A 17,691-nucleotide genomic window follows, 5' to 3' on the forward strand; every position below is an offset into this window, starting at 1 on the left:
AAACAGAGAGGGGCTAACAAAGAAAACAAAGGGCAGGGACGTCTAAAGTCAGTCCTGAAGGGCCACAGTCTTTCAAGTTTTAAATACAGTGTAAAACAAGTAGCTAAAGTGCCCTTCTTTCATTTGCACAATAGTAATGAAATGCTGAGGATCTGATATCTGATCCAGACTGTACTACCGCAATGTCATTTTAGCTGGTTGTGTACATACCTTCCTGAATATCTTGCAGATGATTAAAAATTGTAGTTTCTACACTGGTTCCCAGTTAAATTTAGAATGTAGTTTAAAATTCTCGTCACCACAAATAAAGCTATAAAGGTATTGCTCCTTCACATATTAAAGATCTTATAGTTCCACAGACTGCAGGCTAAAGGCCCATTTATGCTCCCTTACATACATAAATAGCGACTACTTTTAGTTCCCAGAATTTCCAGACCCAAAATGGCTAGCAGAGGTAGTTTTCAGACCCCTTACCTGTGGAACCAGCTGCCAGTCTGAGTGTGAAATGTCAACCTTTCTCTTAAGAATAGGCTTAAAAATCAAGTATTTGAAAGTGTGTTCAGTTTGGCTAACTTTGTACTAAATGTTATTTGCATTTTGACAAAAAGAAAACCATATTTTTGTCCTTTTTATGAGTGTTTTTGTCTTTTAACCATCATCCACAACTTGCTTTTGTGATCAGTTTCTTCTTAAGTTAAAATATTAAATACTCAGAAAGCAGCAAAATCAGTTTTATTTGTCAGTTTCAGGCATAACAGTCTCCCACAGTGATAAACAATTTGTGTATCATTAAGACCAGGAATAAAGGTCACATAAGGCTTTTTTGGTGTATCTGAACTTGTAAAGAAAAAGCCTATCGAGTTGAGAGACACATTAGGTTATTTCAGTGGATGTGTATGAGCAGGCAACTTTTAGAAAACGACATGCACAATTTAAACACTGCACGTACTTTCTAAAAATTAGAGTATGTCTATAATCAAGGTTATCATATTCAAGTATTCAGTTTCACAGATCAAAACATGAAATACATAAAATACAAATAGTTTAAGATGTTTGGCCCCATAATTAAAGTTGGGTAGTGTTTTTCCCCCTTCCAATTTCCTTTGCATCTTTCATTATAGCAGATGTCTTACCCTACAAAAAAATTATAAAACCTGATTTGGTACAAACACATTTCCTACTTAATTTATATTTATTAATCAAAAACGGACACACATCACTAATTCAGGGAAAATTTAACAGAAACAATGTCCATTTTAATGCCCACTGACAAAGAACTTTAACATGTAATAATCTTTCAAAAATGCCAGCTACCTTTATGATGTAATTTACACCCCCCTGAGCCACCATTACGTATCACTGATCTAGCATGCAGGTTTCTCTGCAGACAAATGCATGTTCACACAATACCTATGAGCCTCTGCCCCCCCATGTGGTCAAACATGTAATGTTTACACAGAGAGAAAGGCACTAAGCACTTGATGCAGTTCCCTACAAACAGCCTGGACTAAACAAGATACCTTTTGACCATCACTGACATTGTGAACATTTAACTGTTCAAACAGGACATACTGGGCAGATGCTTTGACACCTTTAAAAGGTGCAATTAAAACAAACAAAAACAACAAAAAAAAAAAACAGTATTTGGTTTCAAAACTGGCCTATTAAATCTAAAAACTAAACTCATTTAATAGCAAATCACCGCAGCACTTTCAGTGCTATAAAATAAAACCTCCATTAACAGCTTTGTCTTATTCTTCAGTCAAGTCTTGAGGCTGGATTCTGACTCAGAGGAACACCAGACTCATGAGACTTCAACACAAGTGATTGCAGGAGAATCTGATGGACCTCAGTGCAGCTAAACGCTAGAGGTCTCAGAGTCAAAACACATTTAGAAACTATTCTAAACAAAAATAAAAAAAAAAGAATTTTATATTTAGATCCCTTCTGGAAAGCAAAACTGTGGCATTTCCCTGCTGTTATGATTAATTAATGGCTAATTAATAAACAAAAAACGCTCATGGCTTCTGGCTGTATGATCCTCTTGTGACCCCTTCTGGAGAATATGAAGACAGACAAACCTCATAAGAAAAAATATGTAGATACATTAAGAACAAAACAAAAACAAAAAAAAAAAGTGGCATGAAGTTATGGCCATATTATTTAAAAAAAAAAAAAACACAAAGAGAGCGAGACCAGTGTTGTGGAGGCAGTGGGAGGTTTCAGGCTGAAGGAAAAGTTCTTTGGGGGGTCCTCACTTGAAGTCTGGTTTTTCTGGGAAGGTGCAGCCTGCTCTTCTAATGATGACGTTGGCAGAGTAGTGTCCTGCCCTTACACACTGATCCAGAGATTTCTCCTGAACAAGCCCTGAGAGGAAGCCTGGATCACAAAGTAAATTCTTAGAGAAAAAATACACAGAAAACACAAGATAGCAACTGAGAAATAAGTGAAAACAAGAAAATTTTACCTCCCACAAAGGCATCGCCTGCACCGTTTGTGTCCACAATGTCCTTGGGATCAATCTTCAGTATAGGGAATGTTTCAATCTTGTCACCTGAAAACACACAAGAGTTTAAATTACGCTCTTCAGAACTCAAAGACAGACAAAAAAAAAAAAAAAAAAAAAAAAAGAAGCATTACTTAGAGCCATGATAGTTTCATCCTTCCCCTGGGTCAACACTACAATCCTCTGCCTCTTTTTATTGACTTTGGGGAGAGCCTGGGCTTTCTTGGCAATCTCCTTAACATCCTTGGTCTACAGAGGAAACATATTAAGACAAACAGTTACTGATGAACAAAATGTATTTAACAAGCAGCTCTGCTCATTGATAAAATCCACCTACCTCAAAGTCGTGCTCTTTTGCAAAAGTAGCAGCCTCCTGAGCAAACAAAATCATTCAAACCATGAGAATTTTGGTTGCCACAAAAACGATGAGAGTACTAGTGAAGATGTCAACAGAGAAAATGCAGCTTACTGTCTCGTTGCCAAACAGCACATCCACATAAGGCATAACCTGCATGAGGTTGTCCTTGAAGAACTGGCAGATAAAGGGTGCAGAGAGATTCAGGCAAAATAACTTGTTATTTTCAGAAGCATGCTTTGCCACTTTAAGGATAGACTCCAACGAGACGGTCAGGAAGAAACCCTGGAAGGAAGGAATGACACCAAGTCAAGACCACTCTGCTTTTTATATCTGATGTATCTAAGGAATCACAAGCAGTCAAGTCATGAGCTTTCAGTTTTCCTCTACCACTATACCTATAACACAAGTTACACTGTAGTAAAAACTTATAAAATGTATGATTTACATTTAATTAACAGGAAAATTCAACTCTTGTGCTGCCATTTTGTCATAATAAAAAAAGAGAAAAATAAAGATGTACTCCAAGTCATACCAACAGTCATACTAGAAGCAGGATGCTCCTAACAAAACATCTAGGACCCAAGCTAAAACAGACTTTAATGCAAGAATATTTAATATGGATCCTTTCTTTTTAAATAAATGTGCAGTTTTTTTTACTAAAGCATTCATCTGTAATCCAGTCAGGATTTCATAATAATAATGTACTGAACTGTATAATGACAGAGTGTGGCTTCCACTGAGCTGCACACAGTCTATGTATGACTGTGAGTTCATGTCACATGAAGAATGAACGCAAAGGCTGAAACTGACTTAAAATCACACGAGAAAAACTGAAAAAAATGAAGCTAATTAATTCCAGGGAAGAAAATAATACATTTTAAGCGCATCCAGGTTGACTGGATCATGTTCAGCTGTGTCCACACTTGGCCGCGATGGGAGACCCCTCTCCCCCCCACCATGTGTTTCTAATGTCTGAATTATGTGCTTTTATGTTCTGAGGTGTGTTTTTTTTTTTTGTATCTCAACACTGGGCCCTTAGGTCCAGCGTGGAGATGCCTTTTTTTTTACTCTAGCCTCATCTTATTCCTCTCATGTTATCTTTTTCATCTATATCTAATACTAATATAGGTGCGCCGCGCTGTGGCTGCTGCCTCAGGCTGCCTGATCCTGTTTGTGCTTACATGTTGTTGCTGTCTAGTTTTGGACGGGTTGTACTGGAAGTCATTTCGTTGTACCTATGTCCTGCACATGTATAATGACAAATAAAGAATCTTGAATCTTGAAAAATCAATATAAATTAAAGATAATATAGAAATGGAATATGTCTGGATAATTTTATAAATAACATGCAATTGTATAAAATATACAATTTTTTTTTCAGGACTTTATAAAATAAAATCGTAATGCATCTGATGGGCTGACTGCAGATCTGAACGTAACTCTTAGGTCATGTTTTATTTCTGACTGCTGCAGTAATCTCAGGTTTAATCTTCAAAATAGCTCATAGCTAGCTCCAGAGTGAAAGACTGGAGAAAAATGTGATTATTTCTAAACAATTTAACATTAATTCTTGAATGTATCACAGCAGAAACCGTTAAAGTTTTTAAAAAGTCCAAAAGAATAGGAATGGGTAAAACCGATAGATTTGAAATACAGAAAGCAGGAAGGGGGCAGTGGTGTTTAATTACACCTTTTATTTTTAATAAAACACAGTTAAATGTTTGCTTCCTCTTTTAAATAAGATCATGAAGATTGAATTTAACAATGGGCAAAGTTTCAGTCTGAAGTCCTTAAAACAGACCTCATGATAGTCACCATCAGATCTAAGTGGAGGTTAAAATATATGATGTATATTTCTGATTAAAATGGCACAAACTACCAGACAGATAAATACTCACAGCAATATAGTACACTTTGGCTTTTTCCACCAGTTCCCAGTTTTCCTCCAGGTCTAGATGCTTATCTTTCTTATAACAGTTAGCAGCAGCAAGGTTAGCTACCAGAGACCTGCAGGAAGAAAACAAAACGAGTTACAGACAGATGGGATTAGAATGACTCAACTTGCTGTATGCTTCTTATAATGATCACTCGCCTGTTATCTCCAGTGATGCAAGCGGCACATGACCCTGTGGGCTCTTCATCTTGCTCATAGTAGTGGGCATCGATGTGGGCCTCCTCAGCCTTCTGCTTCAGGATCTCCCCGAACTTGTCTTTACCAATGCAGCCGAAGAACGTACCCACATTATGGGGCTCTTGGATCATCCACTAGAGACCGCCACAACAGCTCAGATTACCATCTGCTGATCAACTTCACTCAGAGAGGAAAACATCTGCTGTAAAATGATGGAGTCTGTGTGAGCATGACTTACCTGAGCAATCTTAATAGAGTTCTGGGTGGCTCCTCCAGCATGGTATTCAACTTTAAACTTCTTCACAAGCTCATCAAATCTACACATAAAGACAATTACATCATCTAAATCATTCATACATCCTAAAAAAGAGTCATGTCATAATCAACCCAGCAGTTAATGTCTTAAATTAGTCATTTTATTCATTTCTTTCATTTCATGGAAGCTGACACCATGTGAAGGAAAAATTTCCAAATATTACAGCAATAGAGTAATCATTGATCAAGTTTCATCCAATTAGTGTGTCAAATTAAAAATGATTTACCTTAATATTTAAGCAAGTTTGGGGACTGTTTTAATAATAAAATGTTGCACCATTCATTTGCATCCTATTTTTTAAGCAATGTATTAATTAATAATTGCATAAAGGCAACTTAAACGTGAACAATTTACAGAGGTAGTGTTTATACACAAGTCTAGTATCTGTGTAACAAGGTAGAGCTTCCACTTTAACCATGATGTGCTTGGTGATAGATGCAGGTTGAGGGCTGGTAACCATGTCTGGTATTAGACTATACTGTCTGTAGATAGCAGCCTCAGGTAAAATACACAACCCATGCATGACTGGACACTGATTATACAAGTCATTTACGCATGTTATATAACACAGTGAAGCCATGCTTTCATGTTCCTCTTTGGGTTTAAGCATCTCTACTATGCCATGTTACAGCATCTAAATATAGTTGTAACATCAACCTCCTGAGCAATATGCGTTTGTGTGGTTTATTTTAGTGGTGGGGGCAGGGTGTTTAAATATATAACTGGACGCTGTAACAAGCCAGTAAAGCACATAAATTAGAAGGGGTGGGGGTATAATCATGAGTGCAAATCTAACAGTATTATAAAAAGAGATTTAACTGTCTTCAGTGGCTGCTTTAACTTGGCTTTTTTTTCTTATTTTAACAAGCATTACTACCCTATTTAAAGCCAATATTACAAAAAGACTACTTGTACTTTTAGGAATATGTAACTGAAAAACCACATTGCATTAGTGTACACACACACTGTCACATATGACTTTATCTCCTGCTGTTAAATGTTTGTCTTCTGGCTCTTGCCTCACTGGGGAGGTGAAGTTTCCCTGTTTGCTATTGGATAAGACTGTCTCACTGAACTGGATCTGCTGCACTGCTATTGGCTGTCTTATCACAGCCAGAGGTCAATGATAGACATTTCTTGTGTGCGCCTGTTTTGACAAGTGCTCTCCAGAACAGAAAGACACAAGCTGTATGAACTTAGACGTCCTTTCTCCTTGTGCAGGACACAAACCCTGTCAGAGGATTAGGTAAACTCAAATGTGAAGGGTTCTACCACAACTTCCACTCTACAACAAATGATGCAATGTAAGAGATACGAACAGTGCTTTGTGTTTGTCCTCAGCCAGGATTTGATCGTTGGGCTTCAGGGTGTACCTGGAAATTATTAGGGGAGAAACATAAAGAATTAGACATCAAAGTCACTGTTAATTACCACCATAAAATGACCTTCATTCAAAATCACACAGTAGGAGTCTAGATTATGTGGTTATAAAAAAGGATGACAAACAGTGGCCATCACTCCGATGGAAAATGTGATTCAGCCTAGTGGTAAATCCAAAAGGTTGACAAACTTTGTCATTACTTAAAATGATTACTCTGGTCAGTAATGCTAATTAGAATTTAATTTCCTTGAAAGAAAGACAAAGGTGGACTGGGGATTAAAGGGCAGTTTAAGTCCTACTTTAGTGAGGCTGAATTAGAGCTGTGGGTGGCTAGTTCAGCTCTAATCCAGGAGTTTACGCAAAGGGTATTTCAGTGGACACTGAGCTGGAACCCAAAGAGGTTCTTTACCTTGTTAAATCTGGTCCACTCTAGAGTAATAACATATGGACAGATTGGAGCACGATCACGGCTTCCACTGTTTTAGCTTAAACTAAGTAAATAAATAACTAATATTGACAGAGAGAAACAAATATGTAACAAACTGAGTGACTTTTGGGGATAAGATGATGTGAACTTGATGACAAAATGATAAAAAATATTGTTTTTACTCAGGAAGGACAACATTATCTAATCTTAGAAGACGTTCAAGCAATGCATCAGCCGGACATATTGTACAGTTCAGCTAACACTGATTATCAGGCGGCTCTGCTTCCTTTATTATCAGTATCATCTTTCTTTATTGATCACATGAGCATCAATGAATCTCTTCCCGTTTTGGACATCCTGTGATTGGAGTGACCTTACTGATCCTTAATATGTGCATATCGCTTGATCTGGTTTTGCTGGTTGTTTTGCCACTTTGTTTGTATATAAATGGTGCCTGCTCGTGAATATCTATGAGTCAGCAGTGCGTGTTAACCAGCATGCAGTATTTAATTACTACACATCATGAAGATTAAATCTAATTAGAACTACTTTATTCCATGGCTTCAATCCTTTAAACTTACTTGTCCAAGAAGTCTTTATCCACAACAGCTGAGATATCCAATAAGGGGTTTCCCATCCCAAAGAGTGAATTAGGGCTAAAACATAAAGACTGAATGTTAAAAGCAGAAGCAGAAACAGAAACATGCTTCATGTCAGCATGGAAAGCTATCCTTGCATTTTTACAGTAACTCAACAGGCCTGACAACAATAAGTTTCTTCCTCCTCTAAGGCAGCTTTTATGTCAGCAGTGTGGGAAGAAATGCAAGTTACACCAAGTATAAAAATGACTAAGAATGCCGTGCTTACAGGGAAATGAATTAAGCATTCATTTGTAAAGCCTACAGCTTTGTTTCCATGTGACTTTAATAACACCACTTAAAACTTTCAGTACTAACACAAGAGAAACAGAAAAAGTACATATCAGACAGGAACAGTTACAGAGAAGGAACACGAATGACTCAACAAAAGTTACAAAAGAACATAAATGAGGTTTGTGGTGAGGATCTGGGTAGTCGGGCATGTAATTAAATGAGCACAGCGCTTTACTGGGTGTGTGAAGTTTAGCAGGCTAAAATTTTCTCAAAGCACAAAACTAAATGCAGTTTATTTACCATAAAAAAAAAAACTTGTCACGCAAACAGACCTCTAATAAGATGAGATGGCAACAAAATGTCATGTAAGCCCTTTGTGTCATCAAATAACATTCCCACTGCAATCTGTCATACACATCATTAACAAATAACCAGTGAGTGTCCAACTTTTGCTCTTCTATCTAAGGACATGTGTCAGAAACATGCTACAAACTGTAAAATATGCACATAAAGCTGACAATCTGGACCAGAATGCTGACAATTAAAAAAAAACTTAAACATTTGCCTTGGTGTAACTGTCTTTGGTGTCAACACAAGATTTACAGAATTTCTGGGAATAGGCCAGATGGAGCCAGTCTTTGAACACAACCTCTGACAGATGCCACCTCCACATGAGTACGTGCTGCCATATTTCTCATTAAGCTTTCCTTGCTAGGCAAGTCTGAGGAATGTACATGAAAGACTGGCTTGCGAAAAAGCAAATAAACAGTGACTTAAGATAGAAGAAAAAAGAAGAAGACATAAAGAAAACAAAAACTGCATCTGTTTAGCAGATGCCGCACCCTTACTATTATCTCTCACTACACATACATCTGCCAATATGCGGTCAGATGATTAATGGGACTGTGGAGCCAATTACAGTAACCCAGAACCCATGTCTGCCTTTCCTTCAGCTCTCTCCAAGCTCTGTCTGCATGCTCTTACCTCACAGTAGACATGATGGTCCCCTCTGTGCACACCAGCTAGACACTCACAGACCTGTTGAGCAACCTAAACCCAGCTTTTTTTTTAAATAAAGGCTAAGCACCCAAAAATTTAACAATTTCAGCTCAGCGAGCGGGCAGATCGATTTTCTCCTGCAGCCGTAGCTCCTCCTACTCTAGACTAGTTGATTGGAGGTATTTGAAAGAGGAAGGGCCACAACAGTCTGCCTCTGTCTGGTGATTGGCTTGTTTCGCCGACTCCAGCCTCACTTCTCTTATCCCGTTTGTAGCTAAATTACACCGTGAGAAGCGAGCTGATGATCCAGGATACATGAGATCGCGCTATATGGAACAACCTGCTCCCGCCGAACTACATAAAATATGCTACCTTATTTCTACAGAGGAGGGGAAATTAAATTGTCAAAACATAATTGGCGGCCACGTGACTGCTCTGCTGTTCATTGTTTTGGAGGCTGGTGCAGGGTGGCTCGTACATGCACTATGTGCAGCAGGCAGCAGAGCAATCCTTGGCACTGAATGGACACGCTATCCAGACCAGTCCAAGCATTTCTTTCTGCAGCTATTAAACATGTAGGGCAGATGATGGTCACGCTGAATTTAGATTAGATATTGGCACAGCTACAACAAACCTAAGTGCTACAGTTAGAGGACATTATTTGCCAACAGTGTTGTTTAAACACCTCTAACTTGTTGGGTTAACTATTATCCGCGTTTATGCATGTTAAAAGATAACTAAAGGTAGGTCGACTTTGCACCGGTCACGACCAACTGCGAAACCCTGCCTTCACCGTGCTGGTTTAAAACTACAAATAGATAGTAAAACAACTTCGACATTTTAACCTCACAAACCCATACGTGTACAGACAGATTAAATATTTACGCAAGTTTTGACTTGCACACACATCTGAGCAGAGGGTCGTGTCTCGTTCCGTAAAGGGCAAATATATGAATATTTGTCACCTTAATTTGGCAGTGGTCTTTTTAGTCGGAGACTCTGTCTTCTCCTCCTCTGAAAGTTTAAGTTTCTTTGCCTTGGGTTCCTCAGAAGCCATGGTTCTATGGACTGAGCACGTTGCAATCACCTTATGAAAATGCGGTCATACAATGAAAACGCATTATATTTTCCCCTGAGCAAAGACTTGCAGGTGGTATGTTCCTCACCGGTTCCTCCCTCTCTACCCTGGCCTTGGAAAGCTTTTAGAGTTGTTGACGATTTTTGCACGAAATTTGCAAAAAGCCACCTCCCCTCTCTTTTTTTTTTATTTTATTTTTTTTTATTTCTTTTTATTCTACTTTTTTTTTATTTGCTATTACTTGTGTATTTATTTTATTTGATTGATTTATTATTATTAATCAATTTAATAATTTGTGTTTTATTTTATTTTATGCTAGTCTTTTTCCCTCTTTATTTTTAATGCATTTATTTTGTTTTCATATAATTTAAAATAAATTCAGACCTTAAGGGGATAAATCAGGGATCCTCAAATCCTGCTCAGGGAGGGTTTCCTGAAGTTTTTAGAAGTTTCTTTGCTTCAGCACACCTTGAGCTGCTAATTACACATTTATTTAAGTCCGGTGTGTGGCAGCAGTTGAGATATGGTGACTATAGACACCATTGGGGTACAATAAAGTTGTTGTCATTTTCAAGAAACTAGTTTGAGATTAACTGAGCTTTGTGACAAAGTGCATTAGTCTACTGGAAGTAGTCATGGGAAGATGGTCATAAAAGGATTGACATGTTCAGCAACAATACTTGGGTAGGCTGTGGTGTTTAAATCATGCCCAGTTGCTACTAAGGGATTCAAAGTGTTACAAGAAATAAATTTTTCCACACCACTATACTACCACCAGCCTGAACTGTTGATACACTGCAGGATGCTGTCTTCTGAAATAAACAAATAGATTAAATAAAAAGTAAAATAAAAAACTATCAAAAGTTCTTGCTGATGTCATTAAAGGAATGCAATAACACATTCTTCATATTACAACAGCAGGACTCTGTGGTAAAAGACTTTAATGGTCCAGTCTATACAGGGTAAAATATGCCCTTGTCTTTTTTTTAAAAGTGTTTCTGATAATCAAATTAAAATGAAGATATGTTAACAAACATTTGACATGTTGGCATTTAAATGCAGGGTTCAGTTATTTGAAATTTGAAGTTCATTGGTCTCTTTTCATACTTGCCAGTGTTTCAGGTTTTTGAAAACAGGATTGCCAAATTATTCTGAAATTTTTAAATAAATGTCACTGCAGTGTAGTCAACTACTGTGATGATTCTCCTTTTATTTTTCAGCCAAAGTTCATGAGAAACTTTCTTCATATATGAATTGACTTTATTGTTTATGCATGTAAATGCAGTACAAATCTATGAATCTATGAACATGTAGGCTCTGTACACTTTGTCAGTTTTAGTCTCTGCATTTAATCTTACTATCCAGGCCCACAGCTGTTAATTCACAGATATAGTTCTGCAGTTTTGGTTCACTCTGCAATCTAGTTTTTTTTCATCTACATTAGAAAGCATTGCAAAAATGCACAACATTCTATCCAGCACTGCATTTCAGAGGGTAAGCCTTACGACCAAATGTGAATGTAACGTTTTCAGGGGTTGATTAAGCATAAAATACCCATAGTTTAGTTTTATAAAAATTGTACTTAAGTATTGGACTAAAAATTCTAACTTACTTTCCACCACTCTTGGATTTATATCTTACCAGGTAAAAAATATTGCTCAGACAGAAGGATGCTTACGAATCCCTGCAAGGCTTTACTTAGGGTATTTAAACCCATGGTGTCACCCTGCGCTGCAATGTAGCTGCCCGCAAAGGCTGCCTGATTAAAAATAAAAAAGAAATTTAAAAAGTTTCGGTCGACATGGTAAACTTTTAAAGTGCCCTGAATATAGCCAAACATTTAAATTATAATTTGTGGGGCCAGCTCAAATGCTTTGACGACTTTTACTCGTGACTCCGCTGTGTTTACGTGTGCAGGCGTCTCCTCCGCGATTCAGACACCTCTGCCATATTGGCAAGTAATTTTGGGTCAGTCAACTGGAGAGAGCAGGTAAAACTTTAAACAGTTTTGAAGTATGTTTACGTTAAGTTTTTTGTTTTAAGTTTTATGCAACAGTGGTCCTTCAAACTATCAAGTTTCTGCCATTTTCATCGTTAGGTTAATGTAGAACTGCTAGTCGTTTACTATGAGATTGCTAACCAGCCGGCGAAGTTATCTAAGATCAAAGTTAGTTTGGCATATTGGCAGGAGGTTACTAACAACTGGTACTGCTTTATGCCAACATTACTTGTTATATTGCTTTGCTCACAGTACAATAAGATACGTGATAGGAAGTTATACTTGTAAAACTGCTGATGTAACATTTGTCTGCCACTCAATAAACAGAGCACTAACAGCAACAACCACCCTATTGTTACAGCTGAGATGATCCACAGCCTGTTCCTGATTAATCAATCGGGAGACATCTTCCTGGAGAAACACTGGAAGAGTGTCATCAGCCGGAGTGTGTGTGATTACTTTTTTGAGGCGAAGGCGAAGGCGGTGGACCCAGAAAATGTGCCCCCTGTCCTGCAGACCCCACACCACTACCTCATCACTATATACAGGGCAAAGCTCTTCTTCCTCTCTGTTATCCAGACTGAAGTTCCTCCACTCTTCGTCATTGAGTTCCTGCACAGAGTTGCAGATACATTTCAGGTGGGATGTGAGCTAGATGTTGATTTTTACACATAGATGCAAGAATTTGTGTTGGAGATATATCTGAGTATGTATGTTATGCTTTACTGGGTTATGGAACATTTTCAAGTTTTAGTTTCCTTTTGAGATTTTATGCACCAATTGTAGTTCTGGGAAAAATCTGACGATTGCACCAGAGAAGATGTGGTGTTTATTTTGTATCTTAAGAACTCAGCAAGCCTTTAATAGTTGAACTATAGAAGATGGCATTATAATTAAATCAAATGTGCAGAGTAAGTTTACTCACCTCTGGGTGGGGCGCACTGTAAGCTTGCAGCAGCCTGAAAGTAATCTGTGATATTTACATTGCACAGATTTTTTTTTCTTCCCCCGTCTTCTCCAAGACATCACATAACACATGAATCCTGATAACTAATGTCCCTTTCTTTGTGTTACATATCTATTATTTGCAGTAAGGAGCCACTGATATTCAAATATTAATCTTACACATCCTTGCACATTAACATACACACTCAAAGTTGCACAGCTATCTTTATTGGGATTTAATAATGACTTCCATTCATCATGGACAACCCAAATATGAGCACTGTTCATTACCTATTAATGCCTAATCCTAACTTATTCTCATATCACTGATCTCTCATTATAAGTTAAATTAGTTTATTTACATGTTCACTTAAACAGGGACAAATACATAAAACATTGCTTCAAAAAAGTCATATAAATACCACGCATACAGGTTTCTAGCCAAGGTTCATTTGCAACCCCTGCCCCTGGTTAGACTTCCAGAATGAAAAACAGAAAATTAAAACAGTATTTAATTAAAAATGCGATAACTGTTTAAAAGATAAGACCAGCGTTTACAGCGTAAGATGTCAAACGTGTACATGCATTTTTAATTTTCTACCATTTCCATGTATGTGTGTTAAAATCTTTTAGGTTCTGTTATTTTCTTGGGTCCAGGTGGTAATGCATTCCATAGTTTCTTTTACTTTTCAGTGAAAAGGAGGGTTGACCAAAGGCTGCCTGGCATCTTGCTATCAGACAGTTTACACTTACTGCAGTCTTCTGGTGCAAGATTGTTCACACACTTAAAAATGAATTTTAAGATAAATTAACAAAACTGTCAAAACTCAGTAAATTATGTCTCCTCACAATGAGGCATTGATTATATCTGTTTGTCATTTCAAAGTTTGTTGTGGATGCATGCAGGTTAAGTGACCAAATATATAACTTGGCACATTTTGAAAGTGTTGCTCCTGAGCATTGTGCAGTGCATGAAGGCAGTGGAGGAGCTACTCAACCACAGCATGTTAACTCAAATTCCAGTTAAGAGTAGTGCTCACTGATACGTTGGTACAAACATTGACTAATTTTCTAAACTGAGCAAAAAAGCACTCTTTTGTATAGTCAGTTCAAGAGCAAAACACATTTAAAATGTTCCTCACACTGTTTACAATTAAAGATTCATAACTAATATAAAATTTTTAACTTCCTCTTTATTAGCAGCTTTTCTGCTTGTATACATCTAGCATTTCCTTCAGTGTAACAGGCATTTTTCCCCACAGGATTACTTTGGAGAATGCTCAGAAAGTGTGATCAATGACAACGTGGTGATTGTTTATGAGCTGTTGGAGGAGATGCTTGACAACGGATTTCCACTGGCAACAGAGTCCAACGTCCTTAAGGAGATGATAAGGCCTCCCACAATCCTGCGGTCAGTCGTCAATACGCTCACAGGTCAGCCTGAGCTGCACAACAGTTAGCTACTTACATCGAAACCTAACTTCAGTGATAATAAGAACATTACCTTTGATTTGTGTGTTTTTCCAGGGGGTAGCAATGTTGGAGATAAGTTGCCAACTGGACAATTGTCGATTGTTCCATGGAGACGGGCTGGTGTGAAATACACTAACAACGAGGCATATTTTGATGTGATAGAGGAAATCGATGCCATTCTGGACAAATCAGGTACAGAGAAAAACATTCTAATCATCATAAATGAAGAGCATATTCATGGCTATTGGAAGTTATTTTCTGTAATGTGATATAATTTGAATGGTGTCCTCTCCAGGCACGACAGTATTTGCAGAGATCCAGGGTGTTATTGAAGCCTGTGTGAGGCTTACTGGGATGCCTGATCTCACTATGTCCTTCATGGTAGGTGTTTTTCTCTTAGTCCTTTGCCTTTTCTTATATGTCCTACGCGTGTTTGTTTAAGTCACAGTTGTTGTTGATTTTGATAACAGAATCCTCGTCTCCTCGATGATGTGAGTTTCCACCCATGTGTGCGGTTCAAGCGCTGGGAGTCGGAGCGCGTCTTGTCTTTTATTCCACCGGATGGAAACTTCACACTCATGTCCTATCATGTCAGCTCTCAAAAGTAATCACAGATGTCACACTGCTATATGCCTTATTTTACAGGTTAATTGAGTGGGATCAATATTTACATCGTAGCCATTTAAATTCAGTTCTGGCCATGAGTATGAACTACTGACATAAAAATCAGTCACTCAAGAGTAGTTATCAGGTCTTACCCACAGATGATTTTGATGTGTTATGTTTTTTATTTCAGCAGACGATTAAGTTTTACAGACATATTTCTGCCATGAATTGTCACCATCCATGCTTGTCATTGCCTTCTACTGAGGCTACCTCAATGTCTGTTTCTTTCCTCAGTCTTGTAGCCATTCCAGTGAGTGTGAAGCAGAACATCAGCTTCTTAGAGACGGGGTCTTGTGGTCGTCTGGACATCACCATTGGAGCTAAGCAGACCATGGGGAAGACAGTGGAGGGCTTAATGGTTACAATCCACATGCCTAAAGCTGTGCTCAGTGTCAGTCTCATAGCCACACAGGGAAACTACACTTATGACCTCACCACCAAGGTAACCAGCCACTAGAAAGGCTCTCTAATGCAGTATTACACATTGTGAATGAAAGATTGGGATTTACTTTTATATCCTGTCTGTATTCTTTTTTCTCTTAATGCATCACTGAAGCCTGCTTAATATGTGCTAAATAGGTAACTAATATAGCATTAAATTCTGTTATTTAGGACCTCTGTGGCTCTTCGATGTAGATGCGATTTTGACCAGAGCTGGTTGTTTTTATACATCTCTGAGCACATCTGTTGTATTAGGTTCTGATTTGGGACATCGGGAAGCTCAACCCCCAGAAGCTCCCTAACTTGCGAGGCACTCTGAGTATGCAAACTGGAGCCCCCAAACCTGAAGAGAACCCCTCACTCAACATTGATCTAAAGATACAGCAACTGGCCATATCTGGTAATCCTTGCTTCATTATCTTTGGAAGACCTTTTCCAAAATTAAAAAAAGTTATCATGTTGGAATAATGTTTTTATGGAAAAGTTTGTTGTCAAAATTGTTACACACTTCAAGCCATTTTAGGTCTTGATGGAATTATTGTTATTGAAAGACTTAAAGTGTAGGTTGAAATATATTATTTTATTGAGGAAAGATTACCCATTTACCCATGCTATCACTCTACACCCCTTGTTGGACAGTATTTTAAAGTTTGAGGTAGCAGTGACAGTGTTGAGTTTCACATGGCAGACTTGATTTGTTCTCGCTGTCCCTCTCTCCCTTCTGTGCAGGTCTTAAAGTGAGTCGTCTCGACATGTACGGAGAGAAGTACAAACCATTCAAAGGAGTCAAATATGTGACTAAAGCGGGAAAATTCCAAGTGCGAACCTGAGTTATTGTCAAAGATCAGCAATCCAACGTGCCAAATATGGGGCAACGTTATCGCACTGCCAAGTCAGCCTTCTGATTAGTTTTAGATATTTGTGGGGGCATTGTCATTAATCAAGATTTCTGCATTCTAACAGCTATTTATTATATGTTTGGCATTACATATGTAGGAGTGGATGGTTTTTGAGGCCTATGAAGGGAAACATTAATAATCAATGTGACCTCATTGAAGTGCTATTAGTGTATTCATTTTAAATGTGCTGATTATATGGATCATTCCTTACTGTTTGCATTTTTTTATCTAACACATTCTGAATGTTGCTTAATGGGATTTATTTTTCTTTAAAAAAGGAGACTTGAATCATCCCACCTTACTCTTCACTACACCTGCACAATATTGCCTGCACGTTGCCTGAGAATAAGCAGACATGCCTTAGAGAAAATTTTCACATAAGGAACCCAGTTTTTTACATATAAATGTTTATTTTTGAAAAATGTACTCTTGAGTAGTTTCAGTGCAGATGTTTTTGCACATATTAACTGTTCAATGTGGCCATGTTAGAGCAGTTTTAAGGTGATCTGTATAGCACACACTACAGCACAAACTGCATGTTTAGGAAAAGCGAGGGAAGTTTATTTTAAATATTTTTCTTATTAAATGTACATAAAGTACAGGTTGGCATAAGTATGGTGTAGTTTAAATTAATAATTCAGGTAGTCCTTTGGGAATGGTTATATAAAAAGCATGCTGATGTCTTTAAGAGTCTCACATTTTGAATGCAACTTCTTTACTCAGCACAGCATTTGCACAATCAATTGTCCATGTGGAAAATATTACTTAAGGCTCTTGTATGAAGTTGAATCAATATGTCAGTTTATAACATGCCTTATAAAAGCTTTAAAATGATGTGTGTGTTTTTTGTATTTTATCAGATCTGCTTCTTTTATCACTTTTAGATAAATTTGAATGTGCTGCAGTTTTTTTCTGCTAGCTGTAGTGATTGCCCTCATGCTTGCTTTGACACCACCCTGGAGGTTTTGGATTTATACAGATGACAAATTATTCGCCTCATGCTCACAATGAGCTGTAATGAAGCAATAGTGATTTTTTTTCTAAATCAAGAACCACAAGCAGCACAGTTCCTATCTTGGTTTACTAAACACTCATTGATAATAGTTTCAGTGTTTGTGTATTTACTACTGAGTATCATCGTTTGCATGAAAGCAAAAAATCAAACACAAAAGGTGTCAAACAAAATTCATGTCAAGACTT

The 17,691-nt window shown here is 37.7% G+C and overlaps 2 protein-coding genes across 4 annotated transcripts; one reads left to right on the plus strand and one right to left on the minus strand.

Moving 5' to 3' along the window:
• Nucleotides 1-715: 715 nt before the first annotated feature.
• adka (adenosine kinase a) lies at nucleotides 716-10,111 on the minus strand. Of its 2 annotated transcripts, none has more exons than XM_042011259.1 (11): nucleotides 9,956-10,111; nucleotides 7,701-7,775; nucleotides 6,631-6,684; nucleotides 5,234-5,312; nucleotides 4,957-5,129; nucleotides 4,763-4,871; nucleotides 2,976-3,146; nucleotides 2,844-2,879; nucleotides 2,641-2,755; nucleotides 2,468-2,554; nucleotides 716-2,379 (listed from the first exon to the last, which is right to left on the minus strand). In XM_042011259.1, the coding sequence occupies exons 1-11, from the start codon at nucleotides 10,045-10,047 to the stop codon at nucleotides 2,255-2,257; spliced, it is 1,116 nt and encodes a 371-aa protein (XP_041867193.1). In that variant the 5' UTR covers nucleotides 10,048-10,111; the 3' UTR covers nucleotides 716-2,254. The 2 variants fall into 2 exon arrangements, with proteins under 2 accessions (XP_041867193.1, XP_041867194.1); XM_042011260.1 differs by lacking the exon at nucleotides 9,956-10,111 and adding an exon at nucleotides 8,976-9,131.
• ap3m1 (adaptor related protein complex 3 subunit mu 1) lies at nucleotides 9,504-17,322 on the plus strand. Of its 2 annotated transcripts, none has more exons than XM_042011258.1 (9): nucleotides 9,504-9,733; nucleotides 12,429-12,706; nucleotides 14,275-14,446; nucleotides 14,540-14,677; nucleotides 14,781-14,866; nucleotides 14,956-15,089; nucleotides 15,386-15,593; nucleotides 15,848-15,992; nucleotides 16,322-17,322. In XM_042011258.1, exons 2-9 carry the CDS (start codon nucleotides 12,434-12,436, stop codon nucleotides 16,420-16,422), a joined length of 1,257 nt encoding a protein of 418 aa, XP_041867192.1. In that variant the 5' UTR covers nucleotides 9,504-9,733; nucleotides 12,429-12,433; the 3' UTR covers nucleotides 16,423-17,322. The 2 variants fall into 2 exon arrangements, with proteins under 2 accessions (XP_041867192.1, XP_041867191.1); XM_042011257.1 differs by lacking the exon at nucleotides 9,504-9,733 and adding an exon at nucleotides 11,397-12,058.
• The last annotated feature ends 369 nt before the right edge of the window (nucleotides 17,323-17,691 follow it).

The sequence above is a fragment of the Melanotaenia boesemani genome, chromosome 16, assembly GCF_017639745.1.
Source record: "Melanotaenia boesemani isolate fMelBoe1 chromosome 16, fMelBoe1.pri, whole genome shotgun sequence".
NCBI lineage: Eukaryota > Metazoa > Chordata > Actinopteri > Atheriniformes > Melanotaeniidae > Melanotaenia > Melanotaenia boesemani.

Coding starts and splice junctions, on each gene's coding strand:
- adka (XM_042011259.1), bottom strand. CDS start 10,047: ATGGCTTCTGAGGAACCCAAGGCAAAGAAACTTAAACTTTCAGAGGAG. Junction 6,685..7,700: donor GATAAAGACTTCTTGGACAA/GTAAGTTTAAAG, acceptor AATAATTTCCAG/GTACACCCTGAAGCCCAACG. Junction 2,380..2,467: donor AGGCGATGCCTTTGTGGGAG/GTAAAATTTTCT, acceptor TTTGTGATCCAG/GCTTCCTCTCAGGGCTTGTT.
- ap3m1 (XM_042011258.1), top strand. CDS start 12,434: ATGATCCACAGCCTGTTCCTGATTAATCAATCGGGAGACATCTTCCTG. Junction 14,447..14,539: donor AGTCGTCAATACGCTCACAG/GTCAGCCTGAGC, acceptor GTGTTTTTCCAG/GGGGTAGCAATGTTGGAGAT. Junction 15,993..16,321: donor ACAGCAACTGGCCATATCTG/GTAATCCTTGCT, acceptor CCTTCTGTGCAG/GTCTTAAAGTGAGTCGTCTC.